Source organism: Amblyomma americanum, chromosome 3 (assembly GCF_052857255.1).
Source record: "Amblyomma americanum isolate KBUSLIRL-KWMA chromosome 3, ASM5285725v1, whole genome shotgun sequence".
Classification (NCBI taxonomy): Eukaryota; Metazoa; Arthropoda; class Arachnida; order Ixodida; family Ixodidae; genus Amblyomma; species Amblyomma americanum.
Genome location: NC_135499.1, coordinates 71,980,512 through 72,005,959, shown reverse-complemented (window position 1 = coordinate 72,005,959; position 25,448 = coordinate 71,980,512). Strand labels below are relative to the sequence as shown.

General features: G+C 46.4%; 1 protein-coding gene across 4 annotated transcripts in view; it reads left to right on the top strand.

Moving 5' to 3' along the window:
• Nucleotides 1–24,904, top strand: part of LOC144123056 (alkaline phosphatase, tissue-nonspecific isozyme-like) — a 75,709-nt gene extending 50,805 nt beyond the window's left edge. For 3 of the 4 annotated variants that reach the window (XM_077655969.1, XM_077655968.1, XM_077655967.1), the window contains 6 exons: nt 3,072–3,305; nt 4,335–4,530; nt 10,452–10,592; nt 18,850–19,041; nt 22,409–22,519; nt 24,188–24,904. In XM_077655969.1, the coding sequence (XP_077512095.1) occupies nt 3,072–3,305; nt 4,335–4,530; nt 10,452–10,592; nt 18,850–19,041; nt 22,409–22,519; nt 24,188–24,393 (1,080 nt within the window). In that variant the 3' untranslated portion in view covers nt 24,394–24,904. The remainder of the gene's footprint in view (nt 1–3,071; nt 3,306–4,334; nt 4,531–10,451; nt 10,593–18,849; nt 19,042–22,408; nt 22,520–24,187) is intronic. The other variant, XM_077655971.1, reaches the window with a different exon arrangement.
• The last annotated feature ends 544 nt before the right edge of the window (nt 24,905–25,448 follow it).

The following is a 25,448-nucleotide window of genomic DNA, read 5'->3' as shown; positions in this document are numbered from 1 at the left end:
TTTTTAATCATCTGGTTCTCCTCCTTTGTGTACATAAAGAACAGATCAGCGACCGAGGTCGTGTCTTTCCGTCTTCACTTATGCTGCATTGTGGACCGCTCGAAAAAGGCCTACCACCCTCAGACGAACGGTATTACTGAACCTTACAACTCCACCTTCAGCTACATGCTCGCCAGGTGCATCGCATCCGACCAATCTAACTGAGACCGCTTTCTGTGATTTGTTACTTACACCTATAACACTGCTATGCAGAGCACGATTCCCCTTTGTCCTATACGGTAGAGAGGCGGCATGCACCGTGGATACCGTTCACCGCTGTCTGCCAAACGTACCCCAATTCTTGACCCTTTCGGAAGCCGTCATATACGCAGAAAAATGCCGCCAACTAGCCCGATCGTTTACGATGGAGGAACATTTTCTCTAGAAACATCTTCAAGGCACCACCAAGCCGGCCCCGTGCCATTCTCCTTGTTATCTCACGTGGCTTTGGTTTTCTTCCACCAACACCCGGCCTGCTACAGAACTAATCCCAAAATGGCACGGGGAATAACGTGTTCTATGCCAGACCTTTCATGTGGAATAAGTTATTGAACAAATCATACCTTCCCAAGATCTGCGTCGTCCCGAGCGAGATACTACGTACATCAACCGTTTGAAGCCGAACTACGATCCGCCTGTTTCCTGTGTTATCGAAGCCAGCAGGTTGCCACCTTTTTCGCCTGAGGTAATGGTACTTCAGCAGAGCCAAAGCACTCGCCTCGCCAGGATTTGATGACGACGGCGACCCCGAGGAGTACCGCTGTGCTGCTTAACAAAACTCCCACCGGTGTGAGGTATCGATGACACTTATGCCGTGCAGGGCCCCCGCCTAATTCTTTCCTGATGTATGCGGACTCCTTTGCAAGGCTTGAGGAGAGGTAGAAAAAATGGAACATTTCTTACTCTCTCGCAGGGAGGTTGGCGCTTCAAAGCAGGAGGCATCTAGAAATACCCATCACAAAGTTGGGACTTACTTTGTCCCTCCCACTTATTCTCTCCTTTTGGTGCGGTTTTGCGCTGCATCAAATTTGCTAATGCTTTCATGATTACATAGCAGCTACCCGCAGATTCCGTTGCTAATTGTATTCAAAATTTTCTAAATTTAAAGGCATCTGAGAATTTTCCTTTCATTAAATTCTATGATCTTGTCGCCAACATATTTTTCTCTTTAATTAATCTTTGAATTATTAAACTAAGTACATTCATTAGCTTGCAAACAGTTCATCCACTTTTCTTGGACCTCCTCACTGGACCCTGGCCAGTCTCCCTTCCTGGGTATGTGCAGTGTCACATAGGAAAGAGCAACAACGAACGCTAGGGCTGTTTCGATGACGCATCTCGAAAGCAGAGACAACCGTAGTAACTCTGCTTGTTGCACGAGGAGCATTTTATTTATAAGGGAAAGAATTGCGCTTTATTCAAGTAATAGAATAAGAATAAAGAAATAGGGAATAATATTACTGAAGTAGAAGATAAATACAGTAGTCTTGCCGTGATTGTTCTAAATCCGCTTGAAATTGCATATGTTAGTTGAAACCATGGAATATCATTGCAGGTGGTTAAGGAACCTTGCATGCACAGAAATTAAATGCTGTTTAGCTCAGAGTCCCTGACGCTCTGGACTGCTTTACACCTTAATAAATGACAGGGAAAAAAAGAAAAATCACTCCAGATATGGCTGTATACGTTTGAACTGAGTAGTGAACAGGTCGCTGCCAGTGTTAAGCAGAGGTTCTGTCGAATTGTAGCCGGCTGGCAAGGTAAGGTGCGGTGAGCATAGAGTCGTAAAAACCCCGAAGCCGGTTTTTCGCACCCATCTCTTCCACTTACACTCCCCTGGTCTTATCGAAAAATTCGAGAAAAACTTCCTGTTGTTACAAGAGATATTCCTGTAGTATTTCAGGAGCTAGATATGTAGTATCAGCAGTAATCTTTGCCGTAACAAAAAGAACCGACATTGCAATAACTACTTCCGTAGTATTCAGCTGTCACTTGTTGTCACAATAGAATCAATTTTGTCGCGATGACAGGCGATTTCGTTTCACAACAAAAGTCTGATTGTTGCAGTAGAAAGACAGAACGTTTGAGGTTTATTTCGAGATCGACGCTGCCATGTTTTTGGACTTGTGACTCATGAATGGTCAGTTAGTTGACGTTCAGCATGGTTGCCTTCTGTTCAGCACAGTGAAAGTTCGTAAAACAGGTAGACACGAATTCTATTTCTGTTCAGATCATCGATAGCTGAAAGCAGCCGCCGCATCCTACAAGGATATATTTGTGAATTTGCAATTTCTGATTCACGCGGCCTTTTCACATTAGTCACTGTTGTTCAGTCACGTAACTGCGGCTATCAAGCCTCTGTGTGAAGCGACTGGATTAATGGCCCATTGGTAACCGGACTGCTCCATTGGCTGCGTATATTAACCAATTGTTATCTTGTGCGGCGTCCTGTAGCGAACCCTATAGTCGACAAGTAAACACGCAAGCTTGTGAATTGTGTGATTGGTCCCTTCCTGCATTCGCCTAATGCAGCTGTCAAGCTGACGTCAGTCTAAATGAAATGAGAAGTGGATAGGCACTTAGAATAGCTCCTCCTAGAATTTGATCCTTGGTGCCGTCTTTAACACGCGCTAATATGCCTGTGCACTCCTGTGAAACCTGCACGTAAGTAAATTTACTATATTTGATGGCCAATATTCAACCAACTAAGATACAGCGATATTCAAAAGCAACAGGAGCTCATCTGTACGTGGTTCTGAGCAGAAAAGGGAAGCTATATACTCAATAAACTAAGCATTAATGCACCTCATAGCTAATATTAACGAATGGTTTCTAGACTGAAGTTCTAATTGATCTAAAACGAAAAGAAATCTCCTGACTCCCGTTGTTGGCGTCATGCTTTCCCTCGCAAGGTGCTAAAACACATCTAGGTAATCATAACTGCGCCGAGAAAGGTGAATTACCCTGGTAGCCTGGTAATGGGCGAAGCAATGCCACAACGTTTACCGTGGCAACTGTTTCCATCGTAACAGGCGAAGCAATGCCACAACGATACCACAACTTACGTGCACAGCATCATGAAATGGGCCCAGGATGCAGGCATGTGGACAGGCATCGTTACTACCGCGACGGTAACCGACGCCTCCCCAGCGGGTGCCTACGCGCACTCTGGCTACCGCAAGTGGCAGCAGTCCGTTCCCAAGGGATGCAACGCCAAGGACATCGCGCAGCAGCTTATCTACGACTTACCTGGTTCCGAAATTAGGGTAACGCCACGCATTCATTTATTTTTCATTTTTTCGAGGAACCAGTAGGTAGCAATATCTTTGTATCTTTGCTTTTTGAGAGAATTCGCACACAGGAGTTCTCTCAGTCCGGTGTGCGTATTCTCTGAAAAAAGCAAAGATACAAAAGCTAGGAAATTAATCAAAGGTTTTTTTTTATTGCAAAGAAAGGAAGCAAGTGCGTTAGCGACACGTCTATATCTTTGTATAAGGCTGAGAACAATTTTTTCATCCATTCGCTATCATATCAACTTTGAAGATGATTGTATTCCTTGCATGTAAGACGGTACATATTTGACGGAACTTATAGCGCTAAGACACCAGGACGAACAAAGAAAGAGGCACCACGGTGTCCTGGTGTCTTAGCGCTATATGTTCCGTCATTGCAAACCAACTCGCCCGAACAGCCATTCTGGTATTTATTTTGCGCTTTGCCTTCGAATTAAACAGTTGTGAGTGGCGCTCAGTCCCACCTTTCTGCCTTAGGTTGTGTCTTATTTCGCGCCTGTAACCAATGGTGAACTGTTACCAACTTGCGCATGAAGACGTTCTTTTTAAAAAAGTCAAGAAATGCTTTCCCATAATGGCTTACTTTAGCTAGAGGGCCACCGATCGTGGTGACCGTTGACACTTATCTAAGCTTAGATTCAGCGTCAAACTGGTTTGCTGTTCATGTCTCTTCTATGGTCTCGGCCGCATTAAATAAGGGGTCCCCAGATTTTTTTTTCCGATGGCTGAATTCATTGCAGAAAGCGTAATAGTATTTTTAAGATCACTTTTCATTCACAGTGTTATTTCATTGGATTATCCTGCTAGATTTCCCGCGCAATTTAAGTGTTACGGATATGGATCTTCAGACTAAACTGTCGTATTTATGAGGGCACACAACAAAATATTTTTCATTCGAATAATATGCGCAGGTCAATGATGTTGCATGGGGTTGTTGGTGCAATCATAATAATGCACAAGTAAAAATTGAAAATTTTAGGGATGAATTATGGTTATCTGCAGGTGATTCTGGGAGGAGGCCGGTCAGTCTTCCTCAACTCAACTGAATGTGATGAAGAAGGTAAAAAAGGTGAAAGAAGCGACGGCGTTAACTTGATCAACAAGTGGAAGGAACTGAAAAAGGGGCGCAGTGCCCATTATGTCTGGAACAGATCCGAGCTTCTTGCTGTGAACACACGGTCTACGGACTATTTACTAGGTAATTTTGCCCTACGTTCCGACCAAAGCGGTTGCGTAGTTTTCCGTTAAAGACAGACAACAATTCGACACTGTTGTTGAGTTGTCAAGGGTACAGTGAAATATTTGAATGTTTTACTATTTCTGAGGAAGAAAGTTTTAGTTAAGGGCATGGACCTCGAAAAACAGGATTAGTAATCAATACACAATCCGCTCTTGTGCGTCGTGCCTATATTATGGATGGCGCAAACAGTAGGTCGGTCGTATTTTGACATATATAAAGAATGAAACTGTGCGGCGGAGGCACGAACAAAAAAAAAGGCAGTGGATTAGCTCAGCTATGCCAGGATATACGTAGCGAAAGCTAAGGCATAGCTTGGTTAGCCTTTGTTAATCTTGATTGGAAGTCCAGGTTAGTCTGGTTGTCTGGCTAGTTGTTGTCACGTGGTTCGTCTCGCGACCAGTTACGCGGTTGGTCACGTGGTGCGGTGCGATCGAGGTGAGAATGCGAGTTAGTGGCCAATGTAGCTTTCGCTACAAAACACTCGTACCATGAGCGCTGAATGCAAACCAGCTCTGCTGCCCTTCGGCGAAAAAGAAATTATATGGACATGGTGGCACGAAGCGGCGCAGAAACACTCAACTAAGTGAACTTTAATTTAGGTTAGAAAGGAACGCCAGCCAAGAACTGAAATGACACGCGACGTCTGAGGACCTACGCAGTTCCTTCCTCAGGTGTGACTTCCGGGCGAGTTATAGCTCACCTTTTTCAGCCCTCGTTAAGTGAGCCGTCAGGTCGCTGGCCATAGACCGTGGACGTAAAAGGGGGAGAAGGCATTCAAGGGGACAAGTAATAATTTATCGCGTCTGCTGAATACATCATACCTCTTGTAACAGCCTTCTGTGCGAACACTCCCCCCCCCCCTCAAAAAAAAAAGACCGTCACCCCAAAGGAAAGGCATAAGGCTAGTAAGAAGATCTGCTCGAAGTGCTCGACTTCGTGCATTGGCGAAACCACGAGCTTCCCCGACAGAATGAAGCAGCACAAAGCGGATGCCATACTTATGAAGAGAGATCGAAGCGCGGCAGCGGAACACAGCGAAGCATGTGACGACAAGGTGCGCTTCGAAGGGAGCATTCTGCTGGACACCGAGGCGCGTCCGCGCAGGAGGCTCTTACTTGAGTCATTGTATATTCAGCAGACACGGGAACTGTTAACCGCTTCCTTGGAACCCTCTCCCCCCTTTTACATGCAGTCTACGGCCAGTGACCCGACAGTTGACTAAAGAAGGGCTTAAAAAGGCAAGTTGCACCTAGACCACAGTCGCACCTGATGATACAACCGAGTAGGTTCTGAAATGAGTGGTATTTCAGTTTTTAATTGGCTTTCCTCTTCTAACTTTAAATTAAAATGAGTGCAATTTCAGTTTTTAATTGGCTTTCCTCTTCTAACTTTAAATTAAACCCTTTTGCCAACCAAACAGGCCTCTGTGGAATGCTTTCTTTCCAAGAAAGCGGCCTGATGATTTTCGAGACGTCAATTTCATGAATGAGTCAAATGGATAGATAAGCCATCTTCTTATCCGAAATGAGAAGGAATAAATATGTTATCCGTCATTCACCGCTTGACTCAAGTGATCTTGTTGCTTAAGAAGCATGGTAGAGCTTTTCTTCGAAGGCAGTGCCCAGAAAGATGTTCACAAAATTAAGATATTTAGAATTATTGAAGGGTATTTAGTATTTTGCCCCGCTTTTCGGGTGCCACTGAACGTAGCGCAGTTGAATGGTGTGTTGAGCGCCAAATTGAAAGGACTAGGGTTGATGCCAGATAATCCTGAAATGATAAGCTAAGCTTTTTGGACCTAGGATTAACATTTGCATCTTCTTTCTATTCTGGCGATACTGTTCTCTGCGTCACATGCTGAGGTCGCTAAAAGTGGCCCTGCAAATTCCATCCAAAGGCCGTTTTGTCGATGTGAAGTGAGCATGAGTTTGAAAGCTGTTTTAGTTCGCATCTTACAGGATTGCACAATGCTGGCTTGCGAGCATACGCACTCGTTAGTGTAGGCAATCAGTGCTTCCTCACGGCTGCATGGTTATTTAGCAACAATTTAGGCTGCGAAGTAGATGACTTTCTTTTATAGCGTATTTTTGGACACCTTTCATATGAGGCAGGTGTTATTGTTACAGCCACTCATATTAAGAAGCTTGGCTCTCGTTGAAACTTAGCCAACGGAGAATGCTCCCGAAGTGTTTCTTTTAAGGTGTATGTCAAGAAATATGTCACCTGTCTGAGATACGCTCTGCACGACATCCCTCTCACATGTAGAAATTGTTAGCTCGGGCAAATTGGCTCATGTATTTTAAAGCTCCCAAGGCGCGTTTTTTAAAGTCTGTTTTAATCTCTATTCTGGTAAAGCGAAGCACCGATTGCGTCCCTGATTGCATCATGCGGACATTTGCAGATCACGAAGTATTACAGAACTGAGCAATGCTAACGTTGGCGAAGCCCTCAACAGGGCCGAAAGCAGCGAAAAATGCATCAGGCTTTCATGAATTTGCCGTTTGATAAGGCTGACTGATGTATCTATATATGTGCTTTGCTCTCGAACAGCAACAGGAAATCATCGCGCACCTACTTTGTTGGTGCCGTGTTTCTCATTAGGGCCATACTGTACCCCATGTATCCGTTCAGCCATAGGGAACGAAGCTAATTTATGGTGCTTTTCCACGTCACACTTTCTTTGTTCGCCCCGTCGCCAGGCCTTAGCTCTCTTTACAGCATACACCATTCAGTGCAAGTTACTCCACAACGGCACTTCTTGAAAGTGTTTCGTAGGTGATTAGTTATATGACATCCGACTATAACTGAATTGTTATGATTATAACTCTGGTGCTGAAATTTGAGCAGAATTCTTACATCTAGTGGCCTGCTCTACATGATAAACACAAAATAAGATACGGCATATTGTGTACCTAGAAGCACCAATAATTGTGAAGCTGTTCGATCAGCATGAGCAAGTATTTTAATGAGACAGTAATTGGGCTGTGGTCTGAGAAAAAGGCCGCCACCGTATGGAAGACGACGTAACGCGTTAGCTGTTTTGAGTATTAGAATTGATATTAATTAGATTAAAGGCAGATACATCCATGTCCTTCTTCAAACACACTGTGGGAAAGGGATGGGAGGGCACAACCAATTTTAACGACCGCAATCTTGGACTCAAGAAACCGAAACTATGCCGCCATTTCGTCCCCTGACTTTATACTGGGGGGTGGTACTGGGGGGTGGAGTGGTAAAGAGGGGAATGGATGGGAGGGCACCGCCAATTTTAATGGCTGCGATCTTAGATTCGAGAAACAGAAAATATGCTGCCATTTCGTCCCCTGATGTCATACTCACATAGTTCCATCTCTATCCACTATATTGGACCATGACGTCATGATTAGCACGCGGCAGGCGGTTGTTTCTACAATGCTATTGAAGATGGCGCCACAAGTCTCCATGCGAGATGTGCTGTTTTCTAGTTTCTGCCACAGATGGCGCTGTGTACTCAGAGTGGTAGCAGACACCACGAAATCTCGAAACGTGATGAGTAGTTGCTGCCACAGATGGTGCTGTGGTCTCAGTGTGGTAGCAAAGCCCAGGAAATCTCGAAACGTGATGTGTAAAAGCTAACGTTCTATAAAATTTCAGGGTTGTGCGTAACGAAACTCTCTACTTAGTAAAATTCCTGATGACGTTGTCAGTCAGGTGACCCTAAATTTATAAGCCAAAGCGCGGAGAAATTTGAAATTCCTCATGAAATTACCTAATCGGTCGAGAGAAGCTACCTGACCTTGTGAAGTCATCACAAGTTGTCCACCTGCAAGAAGGAAACCTTCCAAACGGATTGTGAGAAAACTGTCTACCGCTGCTCACCTGAGTGTAGTTGCCGCCTGCCCATCGCGTTGTTGGGCATGACCATTACTGGAGCTCGAGAACAGGAACCTGAATCTCACAAACCCCTCCGGTGGCTATGTTTGAAACAGTAACTTGCCGGGACAGTGCACCGCTGTGGCAGTAGGTGTATGAGGACTGCCCGCAATTTATGAATGCGAGTGAAAGGGTTGTGACGTCATCAACACCGCGTGACTATTTTGGTCCTATATTGGTGAGATGTGGGTAGGCCTTGAGGGCCAACGATAGGTTTTCATCTCAGCCTATTCGAAATTTTTAGAACCGACACGGGTGCTAAAAGGGCAAGCCCTATAAGGGCCAGCCCACATGGTCCCCATAGGAAGACGATGTAGATTCTTTAGGGGCAGACCCACCCCACACTCCCACTGCACCGTCAAGGCATATTACAATGCATTGTTCTTTTTTCATTGTAATCCTGACCTAATTAACCCAGCGAAATTTTCACTGTAAACAAAGGGGAAAATGGGCTGTGTGGGCTGCCCACAATGTGCCCGGGTTCCATTTTGTGCAGGCAACGCACCTTATTGTTGGGCGTTGCGCGGATAGCCCATGTTTGTGTTCCAAAATATAATGCCATTTCGAGAGTCTCAGGTTTGCCAGGACATCCTGGTAATTGGGCACAGTAATTCCTGTGCATGGTCTGATTCTATTGGACAATTTATTTGAGGACAGGAACCCAAAACTCATAATTTGAATTAATCGAGAAAAGATGCTGGGAATTATATAACAAAGTATCTACAAGAGTAAGTTATAAACGCCCATAATACAAGCATGCGTAATGCGATGGAGCTACGTCGGCGGATGAATCCCCGCTGTATCCGATGTAGGACCGCCTGCGCCAATGAATCGGTTTTCCCATTCGGGCTTCCCACTTTTTTTCTCGCCTAGAGCCCGCATTTGTGCAGCATCTGCAATAAAAAAACCCGACAAGGGACCGATGATGGCAGCTTATGGGCTCTCCAGCTTACCAGACTCGGTACGGCTGATGTGAGATCCTAGCAGTTTTGTGTGTGCAGCCCCAATTACACTTAATTAGGTTTGTCCCACACAGACCCCATATTTCTTTTCGACCTGCCCTCGAGTACCCTACAAGAGACCAATGTGGAGAGCATTTGGGCGCACACTTTTTCCAGCCCCAGCTCGGCCTATGGGAACCTACAGTGGTTTCGTGTGGGCAGCCCCATTCGGGCTAGCAGAGGTTTCTCCAGCATAGAGCTCACAGTGACATTTTCTCTGCCCAGAAGTACACTACAAGGGACCCATGTGGGCAGCATTTGGCCGCCCCTGCTTTCTAGCCTCTGCACGGATGTTGGACCGACAGTGGGTTCGCGCGGGCAGCCGCATTTGGGCTAGCCGAGGTTTTTTCAGCATTAAGTCCACATTGACGTTGCATCTGCTCTCATGTTCCCTAAGAGGGACCGATGTGGACAGCAGTTGGGCACGCGGGTTTCCCAGCCCCGCCACTGTCTATGTGGGTTTACAGTGCTTACGTGCCGGCAGCCTCACTTGGCCTAGCAGAGATTTTTTCGAGCAGACAGCCCATATTAATGTTTATGTGCCTTCAAGTACCCGACAATTGACCGATGTGACCTTAAGTAGGAATGTGGCATGAGCGATGAACACTTTAATGGGAGCGATGTAGAAGCAACAGGGGCAAGTCCAATTTGGACTGGCCCCCTTATTTCTCACAGGGGCCAACGTAGGGGCTCTAGCAGTTGCACCAGCCCCATTTGCCTATGTGGGACTCACTGGGGCCCCCTGCTGTGTGCTTCTTGGGATTAGACATTTATTCTAGACGGCACAGCAGGCAACCTAAATGCTATCGCGTTTTCCTTTTAGGAATGTGGTTAAGAAGGCCCAGGAGTTCATATTGTCCTAGAGGTTCAGGCTGCAGCTTAGGACTCATCAGTATCACTTGAATCAGAAAACAGCTTTCTTGGTCCACCACCTGAGCAGTTCTCTCCCTTTGGCTGATGTTCCAGGACTCTTCGACAGTGATGACATGCCTTATTGGATCAGCCGAAGCCAGCCTCACTCCCCGAAACCAAATCTCACCGAGATGGTTACAGTTGCGATCGAAATCCTTTCGAGGAATCCTGCAGGCTTCGTTTTGTTCGCTGAAGGTAAGAGACGAAATTGTAGGCCTAGCTTTGTGGCATAATTCACACCCCTCACTTCAGCATAAAACGTTGCTCTGTGCCGCTCGATAGCTCTTAGCGCGAGCGCTCTGTGCTTGTTTTTTGGCTGTATTTTTTCTCAGTGTATTATCATATCGTTTGTGACAGCAACGACATAGTGTCACACTTTATGCCATCGAGCACTACCCATCGCGTGAGGTTTAGTTAACTACAGAAGATAATGCTCGTCGATCTCGAGTTTTGCAAAAGAAGTGTAGCCTTTCATGTCACCCCAGGCGGCCTTCAAAACTAGAACCGAAAACCTGTGTTTGCTTATTGGCGTTTCAGTCGATACTCAGTAAGTGTCTGGTGGAAGTTCTGTAGACTCATTTCAACTGACTGAAATGTTTCACTCTCTAATATGTGGGCACCTTCTCGTTGCCTTGGTTAGTCTCGTAAATCAGCGTTTATTGGAAACCTGCGTTGAGAAATGCAGTTGGCTAGTCTAGTTGTCTAGGCATGTATTATATAATAAGGTAAGCATAACGTGCTGAAAACAACATTTAAGACTGCTAGCTACTGCAGCTTTGTCCGAGTGGTTGAGCATCCGCCTCGCATGCGGGAGGTGCGGGGTTTGATCCCCAGTTGCCGCCGGGTACCCACCAGTGATACAATGGGTACAAGCTTTCTTCTGGTCTGGTGCTCGGCATATTTAGGGTGAAATGCTTGGGAAATGGGTCTTTGACCCCACCTTGAGAAGTCGATAATACCTTGTGCCATGGCGCTCTTTGGCCATAGATGCCCTTGCACCATAAAAATTTATAATCATCAAGACTGCTAGCTAGATTCCAAACAAGGATAGGGTACGGAACTAGGCGTTAAATGCGATTAGAGATGTGGAAAACACAGGTTTTAGCTAATGCTTGAGAGTTGTTCCAGACTGCATAAATGTTTCAAATGTTTGAATCTTATTAGAAGATTTGGGAATGGCAATAAAATGGCATGCGATATAATGTTTTTTTTATTTCTGTGCATGTATGCATACGCGTGATTATGATGAAAAACAAGAAAATGCTGGGAAAAAGTCAGCTTAACAATCCTGGTTGCAGTGCTATCACAACGCACGATTACCGCTGATTGCCCAAGCTTCCTATGCGCAAATGCCCGCCGTGGCAATCTTGTGCGCAGTTGCCGTGCCGGATAAAAATTTCCTGCACTTCAGGAACTTATGTGGGAGTAACACAAAATTATCGTAACTATAATCAAATTGTTTCCAGTTTCATTGTTGTTCTATTCCAATTCAAGTTTCATTATATTCAAATTTTAGTCGAATTCTATTCTATTCCTTTTTAGTTGGTGCAGTCTTAAGCACTAGTACACTGGTTATACCAGGTGATCATTTCGAATTTTGCCGCTTTTGTTGACGCCATACTTTCTTCACCCATCGCGTGTTTGGTGGAGTTTTGTGAAAATTTATTTTGATTGTAAAGTTTTGCAAATTTGTTGGGCGTTGCCGTGTTTTCGTGTCAATGAGAAATCTAACGCTTTCGCAATAATAAATGCATCCTGACAGCTACGAGACTTTTGCCGAAATGCGCAGTGAGCGCAATTATAATGATCTTCAGCTTTATACAAGCAGTGAAAATTCTCTCTTTCATATAGTGCCCTCTTCCTGCCCTGAAGCAACAGAAGGCATCTTGAAAATCTGTTTTCTGGGCCGAAGATTTACCTGGAGAAGAAAACTCTCCATTATTCGCCATTATTTAGGGAAACAACGAAAAGACCAGCTCTTGGCAGATAAAAAGGACAGCCCGTTTAAGTAATGTAGTAGATGCACAGCCGCCGCGGTGGCTCAGTGGTTATGGCGTTCGACTGCTGACCCGAGAGACGCGGCTTCGATCCGGCCGCGGCTGTCGAATTTCGATGGAGAAATTCTAGAGCACCGTTTAATGTGCGATTTAAAATGTCGTTAAAGAACCTCAGGTGGGCTAAAGTTCTGGAGTCCTTCACTACGGCGTCCCTCATAGCCTGAGTCGCTTTTAGACGCTAAAACCCCAGAAACCATAAACGAAACCAGATGCAGCTAAGTCACCCACAGCCTGCATGAGCCTTGCGACACATGCCTGGATACATGCGATGTGCATAAAGAAGAATGCCTTACAGTCTCGAACGCAGAGAAGTGAATACAAAGTATCCGCGTACATAAATAAAAGTAAATACAGAAAAAAATAGGGAGAGCAAAGGGCAGAACACGGACTCTGTTATATACTCCGCACGGCAGTGCAAATGTACAGGAAGCAACCAAATGCATGGGTTTTGAGTTCATGCTAGACTTACTCAAAACTATACACAATTACAGAGTGGCCAACGTTTTTGCAGCATTGATGACATTGCCAAACTAATAACTCCTCTAGTGGCACCGTATCGCAGCTAAACTGTATTACCTAGTAGTTGGCAAGCCTTGAGCCATCTCGGGGCTGGATAATTTGCCGTCTTCATCTCTCGAGCCGCCTGCTGCCTTGTGCGTCCCAACAGCGTCTTGCGCGTATAAGTAAACTAAGTAAGCCTGCCCGGCGTACGTCAATCGTTTCTCGGTGACATATCTGGTGGAAGTGGTGGGTACGGTCCATGTACGCTGACCTCGAGAACACCCTTGACGTCAGTTTTCAACGCGTGGCTTCACCACCAGTCAACAAAAGCGAACCTCCGCCTGGGAGGCCTACAACCGGAGTTTGGCCAATCATAACATTGGTAAGGGCCATGACGTCCACTATAGCCAGACAAGTCAGCATTCCGCGCATGCCCCGCCATTCGTCCTTCACACGCCTCGGTCGTCCCCATCGTTCCACGGTGAGAGGTTTGAGGACGTCGAAGACTGGTTGGCCAGCGTTGACCGTGTGGCGGGCTTCAACGAGTGGGATGGTGAGCGCAAACTACGAAACGTCTACTTCGCACTACAGGAGTCGGCCAAGATTGGTAGGAGAATTACGAAGCCTCCTGAAATCGCCTTGCAATGTTTATCGCCATGTTTATCGAGGACATGACGCGATTCTTCAATCACGCCGACCCTGCTATGCTCGAGGCCAAGAAGGTACGCCACCTGATGCGCGGCGTAAAAGAACAATTGTTTGCTGGACTGGTATGTGGCCCGCCAAGAACGGTGGCTGACTTTGCCAGGGAGGCAACAAGCATTAAGCGTTCTCTGCCAGAACGGGGCGAGCACTACGGCCGTCAGGCTAGTGAAGCAGCCGCTCACCACTGTACGCCCACGTCGCTACCCACTGAGGAGCTTCTAGAGCTTGTGAGGAGCCTGGTGCGCGAGGAACTCGAGAAAATTCGCTTCGAAGCTCCACTGGCCAGCGTCGCTACCATACCGGACGTGGTCCGAGACGAAGTCCGGCGAGCTATTGAGCAGCCGCCAGCTCCGCAGCCGGCGCCCTATGTGATGACATACAGCGAAGGACTACAAAGCCGTCCTGGGTCAGTGGTGCAAGCCTTTTCCCCCGTCACCCCTTATCCGTCACCCCGGTATCCAATTGCAACTGCACCCGCCGTACCGCAGGAGTCCCGGTCCGCCAAGAGAAAAGCGTACGTTTGCCCTACGTCAAACAATAGGCCACTCTGCTACCACTGCGGGGAACCCGGCCACATCCTCCGTCACTGCCCCTACCTCAGAATGGGCTTAAGGGGGTTTCCACCTGACGCACCTCGGCCACGCTACGGAGAACGGCTGCGGGATATCGAGGAGTATCTGTCCTATAACGTGCAGCCATCGACTTCGCAGTGACGCCAGTTCCGGTCGCAATATCCAAGGCGGTTTTCTTCGCCAAGCCGCCCCTCGTCTTCTGGCCAGTTCAGAGGCACGTCCCGATATCAGGAAAACTGAAGACGGCGTCCTCCGGGGGCACGGCCGCCGCTAATGGGCCAAGTCAAGAGCCTCCACACGAGGATCTCTGGCTACGATCCGACCGACGACTACTTGACCTCATGATCTCCACGACTACTCGCTGTGGCCGTCTGGTTTCTACCGAAATCGACGAACCGACTGAGCACGACCTCAACCGACGACCTCAACGACAACGAAGTGCTGTGACCGACTGGTGTCGGCCGATATCCCAGTAACCCATAAAAACTGACGTGAATCCGAACCTTTCGTCTAATCAGAAACGCTGCCTGGAAAACGTTATCCATTCTTTCTGCGACTGCTTTGCCTCGACCTCAAAGCTTATGCAGACACCGCTCACAAAGCACCGAAATATAGTTGACGCTAACCGGCAGCCGTTATGTCAGCCGCCTTATGGGATCTCTTCGAAGTAGCGTGATGCCATTCGCCACCAAGTTCAAAAAGTGCTCCAGGACGACGTGATACAGCCGTCGGCGAGACTGTGGGCGTCGCCTGTTGTTCTCGTAGTAAAGAAAGATGAAACTCTACAGTTCTGCGTTGATTAGAGACGTCTAAACAAAGTAAAAAAACGATGTTTATCTTCTGCCGCGCATTGATGACTCCATGGACCCGCTGCGCCACGCCACGTACTTCTCATCGCTAGATTTAACCGACGGCTATTTGAAAATCGAGTTGGACGGACGCGACTGCGATAAACCGCCTTTATTACACCGGGCGGTCTGTACGAATTCCGGGTGCTCCCTTTCAACCTTCCAGGGGATAATGGACATCATTCTTGCCGATCTGAAATAGCCGAAAATGCCGAAAAGGGCCACTTCGCTTTTGAAGAGTCGAAGTTTCTGTGCCACATGGTGAGTGCTAAATTGGTTAGCCCCGACCCTGATAAGACAGCCGCCGTGGCTGCTTTTCCTGTGCCTGCCGATGAGCGAAGTTTGCGCAGCTTTCTGGGTCTCTGCGCCTTTTATCGGCGTTTTGTGCAGAACTTCTCCCAGATCGCTGAGCACCTCACCCGACAAACGGGAGATTCTGAACCGTTTTTCTGGAGCCTTGAGCAACAGCAGGCCTATGAACACCTCCGAGCTCGCCTCCAAAGTACGTCCATCCTTGACACTTCGATGAGTCAGCCGACACTGGAGACAGATGACAGCAACATCGGCCTAAGTGCGGTCCTTGTGCAGTTGAAGGATGGACTCGAACGCGTAATCGCATACGCGATTCTCCCCTTATCACGATCTGAGGCGAAGTGTTCCTCCACCGAAAAGGAATACCTGGCAATTGTGTGGGCAGTGACCGAATTTCGCTGGTACTTATACGGCCGCCCTTTCAGGATCGTTAATGACCACCACTCGCTTTGTTGGCTGGTGAACCTCAAATATCCCTAGGGACGGCTTGCACGCTGGAGGCTTCGACTTCAGGAATTCGATGTCACCATCGTCTATAAGTCTGGTAGGAAGCACAGTGATGCCGACTGTTTGTCTCGGGCTCATATCGAGGACCCCCGATGTGACCCCAACAACTATTCTGTTTTTCTTGGCGCCATCTCTACGTCCATTCTCATTCAACACCAAAGAGAAGACCGTGAACTGTGGTCTCTCATTGAGTATCTGGAAGGAAGCGCTCAGTCTTTCCCGCGAAACTTCTCGCGCAGAGTGTCGTCGTTCTGTTTACGCAACGGCATCCGATATAAGGAAAACTAATGCCCTACGGAAGCTGTCTATCTACTCGTCGTTCCCAGGGCCCTTGGCGACGAAGTCCTGCAGGCGTGCCATGATTATCAATATTCTGGTCACCTGGGTTTTTGTCGAACTTTTGCACGGATACGGCAAAAGAACTGCTGGCCCAGGGTTGCTGCAGTTGTTAAGCGTTACGTAAGAACTTTCCGCGAGTGTCGGCGGCGTCTAAGCCAGCCGGCCTACTGCATCCTATTTATCTGCCTCAGGTCCCCTTCCACCTAGTCGCCATGAACTTACTCGGCCCATTTCCAGAGTCCTCGCTGGGTAACCGCTACATTGCGGTCACCATTGACTACCTCAGCCGATTCTGTGAGACTAAGCCTCTTACACGTGGTACCGCTGACAAAATTTCGAACTTTTTCATTCAAAACATTGTGCTTCGTCACGGTGCACCAACCATCGTTTTAACTAGAAGGGGAACAGCGTTCACCTCGGCCCTCACGCAGGAGGTTATTCGCCTGAGCGCCACAAGTCACCACCGAACAACTGCTTATCACCCTCAAACGAACGGCCTCACCGAACGTCCTTGAAGGTATTGGTGAGCTCTATCAAAATGCGAAAAAGGACGAACACACCGGACGAAGCGCTTCTTCCTGTGTGTTCGTCCTCTTCCGTATTTTGATAGCGCTCACCAATACCTTCAAGGATGCGTTTCCAACTAGTCCCAGTAGTAGCTCTTTTGACTCACAGAACGGCTCACTAAGACGATCGCCGATATGATTTTCATGTATATAGACGCGGATCACTGGAACTGGGATGCCATATACGTTGCTCCACATTTCCCTATAATACAGCAGCCCAGGAAACGACACGCTTCACTCCATTCCTTTTAGTACATGGTGGCGAAGCTACAACCATGCTGGATGCAGTGCTCCTTCCAGCTAACACCACCTCCTCTGTTATGAGTGCTGCCCAATTCGTTCTTTACGCTGAGGCCGCCCGCCAAATCGCTCGACATTGAGTCCACGACGCTCGGCGCTATAACCTCCACCAGCGAAATGTGCGTTACAAGCCCGGCGAACAAGTCTAGGTGTGGAGCCCAATCCGCATGTGAGGGCGCTCTGAGAAGCTTCTACGGCGATACTTTGGCCCCTAAAAGGTGCTTCGCCTACTCAGTGAAGTCACCTACGAGGTTCTCCCCTAGGGAACAGTTCGCTCTTCTAGACGGCCGACCTCCGAAGTTTTCCACGTCGCCCGGATGAAGTCGTACCATTCCCACTAGCACCTTGCGCGTGTCTACACCGCATGACAGACATATGCGACTACCCTTGTGGTCCTGCCTACCATTGCTGCCGCACCGAGTCGGTGTTTTTCAGAGAGGGGGATTAATGCCACACTACTAACCCCTCTAGACGCACCGTGTCGCGGCTAAACTGTAATTCCTAGCAGTTGGCAAGCCTTGAGCCATCTCGGGGCTACAAGTTTTGTCGTCTTCATCTCTCGAGCTGTCTGCTGCCTTACGTGTCCCAACATCGTTTTGCGCGTATAAGGGAACCAAGTAAACCTGCCCTGCGTACGCAAACCGTTTCTCGGTGACAATATTCCTATCAAATGGCCCCCAGCCTACAGTGCTACATCCTAAAAGAGTTCAAGGTGAGGAGAGGGAAAACTTCAAATCACAAAATAAAACATTATATCGAAGTGTTTATCAGAAATGCCTGCTGGTAGTAGAGCCATGCGGGTTACCTCCTCTCATTCCATGTTGGTGGAAAAGTTTCGCAAAAGGAGGTGATGCCTGGACTACAGTGTACCTCTTTTAAGATAATACTTGCCTGTTGCTGTGTGCTACACTGGCATAGCATAAGCAGGAAACTTTAATATTGAATTCGCCGGAAGTACCAACACTGACGAGGTCGCTCTACCAGAGGAGTTAACGTACTTACTTCGTCTTATTATGCACCATTAGACATACAGCGCAATAGGTCTCGTGTCCGTCCATCTTAGCGAAGGGGATGCCTTTAATAGTACAACCACAACTCAACACCGCTTCAAGATCTTCACGTTGCGGGGTCGCATGCCAGCGCAAAAGCATTTCCTAGTTTAATTTTTCTTAGTCGAAAGGTCATTGTTTTACTCAAATGAATAAAAGAGTTCGTGATGATGGTGATTTATTTGAATGGCGCGAGCAGCATGGTCAGGATGTGTCATGGCTAACTTATTTATTTTCTCCGGCACGAGGTGAGGTGAGCGGCCCGTTTTTCCAGTAGTCAAAGCAGCTGAGGTCTGAAGTTCTGGCAAGCGAATGCTTGAGCTACAACATACGGTATTTCGCTCGCCTGGAGACGCTTTTTTTCTAAAATCTTTTTGTTGCACTGGCACTTTTCGCAACGTGTTTACAACTATGGTTTCACAACTGTGTTCGAAACCTTTAACAGCACAAATAATATTTTGTGCCAGAATGCATTGTCTGCATGTTTCGCCTCTTCTCAAATCTGTATACCAGCACTGCAGCTGCAGCTTTTTGTCGCTTTTAGGGCAAAAATTCGGAATCGGCTGCATACTGTTCGCGGCAATTCCGAAGATTTCGTGAGCTGTTAATCTGGTGCACTTGCTTCTTTCTGGCCTCACTAAGAAGCCTTTGAAAAACTTCTATACTCTCCACTATCTTACTATTTTTTACTCGCAGGCGCACGCATTGACCACGGTCACCACATTACACGCGCTCAGCTTGCATTGCAAGAGGCCCTCGAGTTTGATGAAGCAGTTAACAAAGCGGCCATGATTCTGCCAAAAGAGGAATCCCTGATTGTGGTAACTGCCGACCACTCTCACACCATGACTATTGCTGGGTATCCACCACGGGGAACTAACATCTTCGGTAAGCCTCTCCGTTGTCAGTCCCTTCAGCTCACGCTTCCTGCGAAGATCCGCATGCCAATAGGTTTAAAAACAAGCGGCACTACACGTGTGCTAGCGAAATGCCACAAGATGAAAAGCTTTCTGCAGTAAAAAGTCTAAATTTCAAGCTTTCGTTTATCAGTATGACGAACAGAAACCAAAATTGCAACCTTGTAAAAAATACATTTTCACAGAGTCATGAATATGATTGCCTTGAGAGTCTTTCGGTTACAGTGAGGCATATGTTGTGTAAGAGCCTTTTTTGCAATGCTTCGCAAGTGTTCTAGTTCCTTGTCCTTTCTCGCTACAAGAAATTACCAAGAGATCCATTGGTAACACTAAAATCTGGGCCTTTCAGCGTTCCCTCTGAATACTTTGCCACATTTAACTCACGCTCGTATAAGCAGTGAGGATTCGCAGACTTTTCATTCCATTGTCTAAGGCTAAAGGATGGACGTGCGGTTTATGGGTTACAATTTCCTGTTTATCACATCAGCATCATAAAACAAGAAAATATTGGGTGTTACAATATGAAGCAAGATGACTTGGGATAGCTATATTGAACAAAAGGCTAAAAAACTGTCCTCATCTGTGGGCGCCGTGATCCGTATCCGGCACCTCTTCGCCATCACTTCTCAGGTGCAAATTTAACATGGCCTTTTTCGCTTGAGCCTTAATTACTGCACCTTTGGTCCGGGAACAACGACTGAAGAAGCATTGCCGCACTTCTGAATTTAGATAAAAACAAGCCAAACGCTGCATAAACAAAGTAGCGTATTTACAAGCTTCGAAACGAGTTTTTCATCAGCCTCGGATATCAATATTCAGTGTCTTTATAACCACCGTCTCCTCTAGCAGTCATACCTTGCTAAAGAAAATATCAGCGCAATTTAATGTATCTATCGAATTTAGCACCACATTATAATACCTGTCTTAGAAGTGCCTCCCAAAAAGAAGGAATTCCGAGCCAGAAAACAAATTACGTTTCGCAGTGTTTAACCTATTTTGTACCAGTACTATTAAATAAGCTTCATAATTTCAGGCTAGGAAATGCTACACTAGGAGATAAAATTTTGCGCTCACTTTTTCCACACTGACCCATGTTGAACTGCAATTACCATCGTGCAGTTCTACAATTTTAATCAGTCTAAAAAGCTCTTATTTTGTTCTTTTCGTTTGTCCATCATGGTTTACTGTAGTATTGCCATATTTATTGGAATGGTAACTTAGTTTTTAATAATGCTTCGCGTAGTCATGTTACTCTTGCTTCGGTTCTTATTTGTTAAAAAGCGCTAAAATTTTAAAATATTAGCAAGGCTTGATTATATTGCCGCCGTTCGTGTCTGTCACGGGCTCCCAGACTTCGTCAAACTGTTCTTGCACGTTTTGGCAGAGGCTCCGTCGACATATAATATGGTGAGGCATAAAAAAAAAGAAAAAAAAAGCCTCTGCCTGCGCCACAAGTATAACAGGCAGGCTCCGTCAACAGTATGAATCTCGAATATAAAGGAACGAAAACTAACCCCACATAAATGGCAAGTCAGTAATTGCGCCAATAGCGAAAAAGTAGCACGCCACTGAGTGAGACCGACCGGAGTTGACATCGGTTACACTTGCAGTGGTAATCCGGTGAAGCTCTTCTTATTGTTGTTGTTTTATTTATTTCATATATACTTTGTTTATCGTCGTTGGCGGAAGGCCGAATCACCGTTTTAAATACACGAGATGCGACCGGAACATTCTAGAAAAATGAGAGTCGTGCGTGGCTGTTTCCACGATGTTCCAGTTGGATGTCGATGCTTAAGGGTCTTATCCCGAAACTTCGCTGCTGCCTTCAAACTGAGCACGGCCAAGTGCGAAAAGCATTCTTAACGACCGCCCAGGGCACTTGCTGCTCTCTCTTCTGCTTGAATGTTTTTCCGTTTCTAGGCAAGGATTCCTCCAGCAACCAATGATTTCTGCATCAGCATTATTATCTGCTGCCTACTGTCGTCCCTGCCATCACAAGCACGTGACAACATAAGAAATGCAATTATGATAGCTCATTTTTGCATAAACGAACACTGCGCGCTACCGAACACACCGCAAGGAAGGGCTCCGGTTGTATTTCAGCCGCCAGTGGTTCATTAAAAAAATACAAGCCGCGTGGCATCAGTGTGCTTCCTTACTCTCCATGAAGAGGAATAGCGAACAGATGAGAGATTCTATTACGATTGAAAAAAAAGCTAATAGTGATCACACTTTGTTCTCTAAAATCGTCTACATGTTATTCTTCCTCGGAGAGGGGTTTTACATGAAGCTTATAAGGGCAATTTCAACCATTTAAAGACTTTTAGCAGAGGCATGCAGCTTCAAATTAAAACCTTTAGAATATTTCAGGGTCCAGTCCTTCAAAGATGGCGCTGATGGGAATCGAGGGCACACACTCCGTTGGTCTTTGGGTGTGTATCTTATTTGGTACCCAACGTTTTCTGTGTACGACAAATTGGCCTTAGTGAACTGCCTGCAGATAAAACAGCATCAATGGCATGGCGAGGTTTAAGTTAAACGAACGCTGACTTAGAAAGATGTCCTCGTCTAATTGTGGCGGATTATTAGGCAGTGAAGGGAAAATTTTGTTCGTGTCGTAGACGGCAAACCTTCGGCACTGATGTGAATTATGAGCACTCAAGGGCACAAACATAAGTTTTGTCACTGCCCAGCTTTAGATTATGCACCTGATTTTTTGAGGCGCGCAGATAAAGGTGACTACGTTCCAAGCAGCTATTTTATGACGCGTTTGCTTAGAGCCCCGCTTTTAGAAACAGCTCTTGGTAAAGCCAAAAACTCGTCAGACGCTTTTTGCCTCGGTAATTTCTAGGCAAAAGAGAGACACACCAATAAAAATGCACAGCGATTGTACGATTTTTTTGGAAAATTTGTGCTCGTAGTATTGCTTAGACCTTCTCATTTACACCGATCGCCTTCTCACTGCATCTTCAAATTTTGCGTCTCTCTGGCGTTTTCGTTCCACTTTTGAACGGGCTTCTGGTGGGTAGAAGATTTTGCAGGGTGGACTTGGATGGTGGGTTGAGGTGGTTGGACGGCAAGTGAAAACCTTCTGGAGTGGAGGTTGATGTGTGGGTGGCGGGTGAAGGCTCGCAGGTGGAAGGTGAGCATGGAGCCACGCCCACTAGAGGGTGCACTAGAGGTAGCTGTGCAGCTTATGGATACAAATCTTTATGTGTAATCATTCGACCTGAGTACAGCTTCCTTTCTGGTGGATTTGTCCGTGAAGCATGAAATCTTGTGCTGAAGGTAATTCTTTTCAATGGCAGTGTCCGAGCGTGCTCTTTAACCCTTCACAGGGTTTGCCGGGAATACCACGAAGAGCGCCACAGTTGAGTACACCGTGCTTTCTTACGCCGAAGGACCGCAAGGGGCGAGACCACTGAAGAATATGACTCTAGAGGAGACCTGTAAGTTTCCTTCTGCACCCACCTAAATTCCTCTTGCTGCTGAGATGTTGAAAAATTAGCAGAGCTAAAAAGTTGCACCTATCGAAATAATTCGAGGGCGAGCTACACCGTCGGCTATGAGAAATGCTTAGGTTGATGGCTTCAGATAAGCTCTGATTTCTTCAGGCTTCACCGGTGCGTGAACCACGACGTAGGCGTTTTGCAAATTTGCCTGTTACGAAGTACCGCCGTCCACAAGCGATCTAACATGCCAGCTCGAGTTTAGCGCCGGAACGCCATAGCCTGAAATTACCCATGAGAGGGTTAGCCATGTATAGCCTGCAGGATGCGTTAATTTTGCTTTTTCTAAGAGTGTTTTTGTCTTGTCGCCCGAGGTAGACAGTGTCATAGTTTCCTTCGTAATATTGAGTGAGCCGTATAGCGTCACGTTCCTTCGGCGCGATGCTATCGCTGATGAATCGTCACTACCGCACGCATGTATTTTCTTTATGCTGAAGACTGTTCTCGATCGCGTATGCTCGTCTTCATGAAGTCTCATTGCGGCGCCTAAGTGCACAGCGAAGAGTTCGCGTGGTCTTACTGTGATGACCGCCAAGTACGGCGTGGCAATGTTGCTGACGCCGGTCTTTCTAGGCTCGCTGCGGAATTAAGTTCAGGCAATAAACACGGCCGCTGCATTCTTCGGCTGCCTTCTTTCTACCGATCGACTCGGAAAACGAAGAACTGAATCCCCTGCGCTGAGAAGCCATCCTAAAGGTGTAGCAGACAACAAAACTGCCTGCGTGGTGAGGAGGATCACCACCTGTGCAGTATGTCTCGCCTAACTCGGCCCCAATGAAGTGGTGATCAGTCGGAGTAATATGTAGGTTTAGCGTAAAAAGAGCCTGGAAGAGGACACTTTCAAAAAACGAGATAGGGTGCTGTGCTGGCATTTTTGGGTTTTCTGGGCCAATGAACACAGAATATATCTGAGCGTTTCATCTTTAAGCTTATTGCAAACACAGAATACACAAATGCATACTTCACAGCATTCATATGTTGCTTGAAGAAACATTTATGAACACTCGATTACAGCCGCATATGCCGAGCAGGAAGTGTGCGCGGAGCCAATTTTAGCATTTTTTGACAACAGTGGTGAATGCACTATATCTGTGATATTTTGTCTTGCTACTTTGCTTTCTCGCAAGGCTTCAAACGTTTTCTGGTAAGCAAGGAATGCCTCTTTTCTCTTTAGGAATACCAGCAGACTGGGTGCCTCTAAGCGTACCACCACACACGCTTGGTCTTGAACTCGGAAACGCTCAATGTTGAGAATACCCTAGCAAGGCAACTATCGTTAGCTATGCAGTGCGTGGAGCAAAGGCTGGGACAGGACAGAAATTATCAATCCTGAATGATGACAGTGTTCGCATTTCAATTAAACCGGCAGTGCATCCTTAGAAACGTTTCAGTGCGCCCACTGGACACTTCCTGCTACCTCGGACAGTAACCAGGAAACTCTAACCACCTCGAAATAATATGAGAACATTACCTGTTTTCTATCGTTGCACTAAACATGATACCTTGTTAACTGTCGCCTGCGTGAAAGCCATTCCTGTTTGTTTTTGGAGGGCAGACCATTAGTCACCTGCTCTTAGTCGACTACGATCATGTTTCTGTTCTGCGCAGCCCATATCGACTTTGAACAGCAGGCGACCTTTCCCCTTCGTGTAGCTGCTCACGGAGGCGAGGATGTGGCCGTCTACGCTCAGGGGCCATGGTCGCACCTCTTCGACGGTGTCCACGATCAGACGTACATTCCCTACGTCATGGCCTACGCAGCCTGCATCGGACGCTTCGAAGGCAGCGAATGCCACCAACAGAAGGATATCTGACAGGAATCATGCCCATTCGAGCAAAGTGTACTGTCCAGAATAATCCAGCTTCACGGAGATATATACATATAAATTTGCAAAAAAATATGGTTTCCTAAACCCAAGTTGATTCCTCGTTGGGCCGTGACTTTACTTAATCGGTAAAATTCAGAAATTGTAATGAAATTAGAAAACGCTCGCTTATTGCCCAGTAAGGTAGATTAAGAAATATGTGCACGATAGAAGCTTACGATGTTTGAAAAGAAGGAGAGATCCTGAAGAGGCTGTAAATTAGACAGAAGCTTGTTTGCGAAGTCACGTCCTGTCTTTGCTCTTTTGTGTTACGAGTGGTTATATGTTAATACGGATGTTGCTTCTACGCGTTAGAGATGCTAGATTCTTTGAAAAAGGGGAGAATTGAGACATAATTGCCGACCGACTGTACGACACGCTACTTTGTGTATCGCGCAAGAAAGTGTCAAATTATACCTCACTTTGTACAGGCTGCGGAAAAGTTCTCTCACTTTTATATTCTGCGCTGTTCATACCGGCCTCTCTGTCGCTTTGAGTAAGAATTTACAGCCTTTCTTCACACTTTACATGCGATCTCTTTCAGCGTCTACTTTCCTCTACGATGCCAGATTACGTAGTTGCCTTAGAGGAATTCCATTCGTCATGTTGGTCTTGGTATATGTTATTTAAGCAATTATAGAAACCAAATTTTTGCTGGCGTGTCTTCTTTCAAACGATGCGTTAGACACTGATAAACATGGAGCACCCTGTGGTAGTCGTTTACTGCTCCTAAATAATTTATAATTGAATTTCTTCTTGATACTGTTCCGGTTTCGGTTTCATCGACCGAACGACAACTATGACGCCAAGTTGATGCTTTGGTCGTGTAATCCAGTAGAAAAACTAATATAATCCATGACAGGTCATTTTTTGTCATTACAGGTCATGAAAGAGGCATAATTAAAAGTCGTAGGGATTTAAAACTACACATCAGCGATTACCTAACAGTTTTTGTAGTAGATCACGTGACCAAAATATCAAATTAACGTCACAGTCGTCGTTCA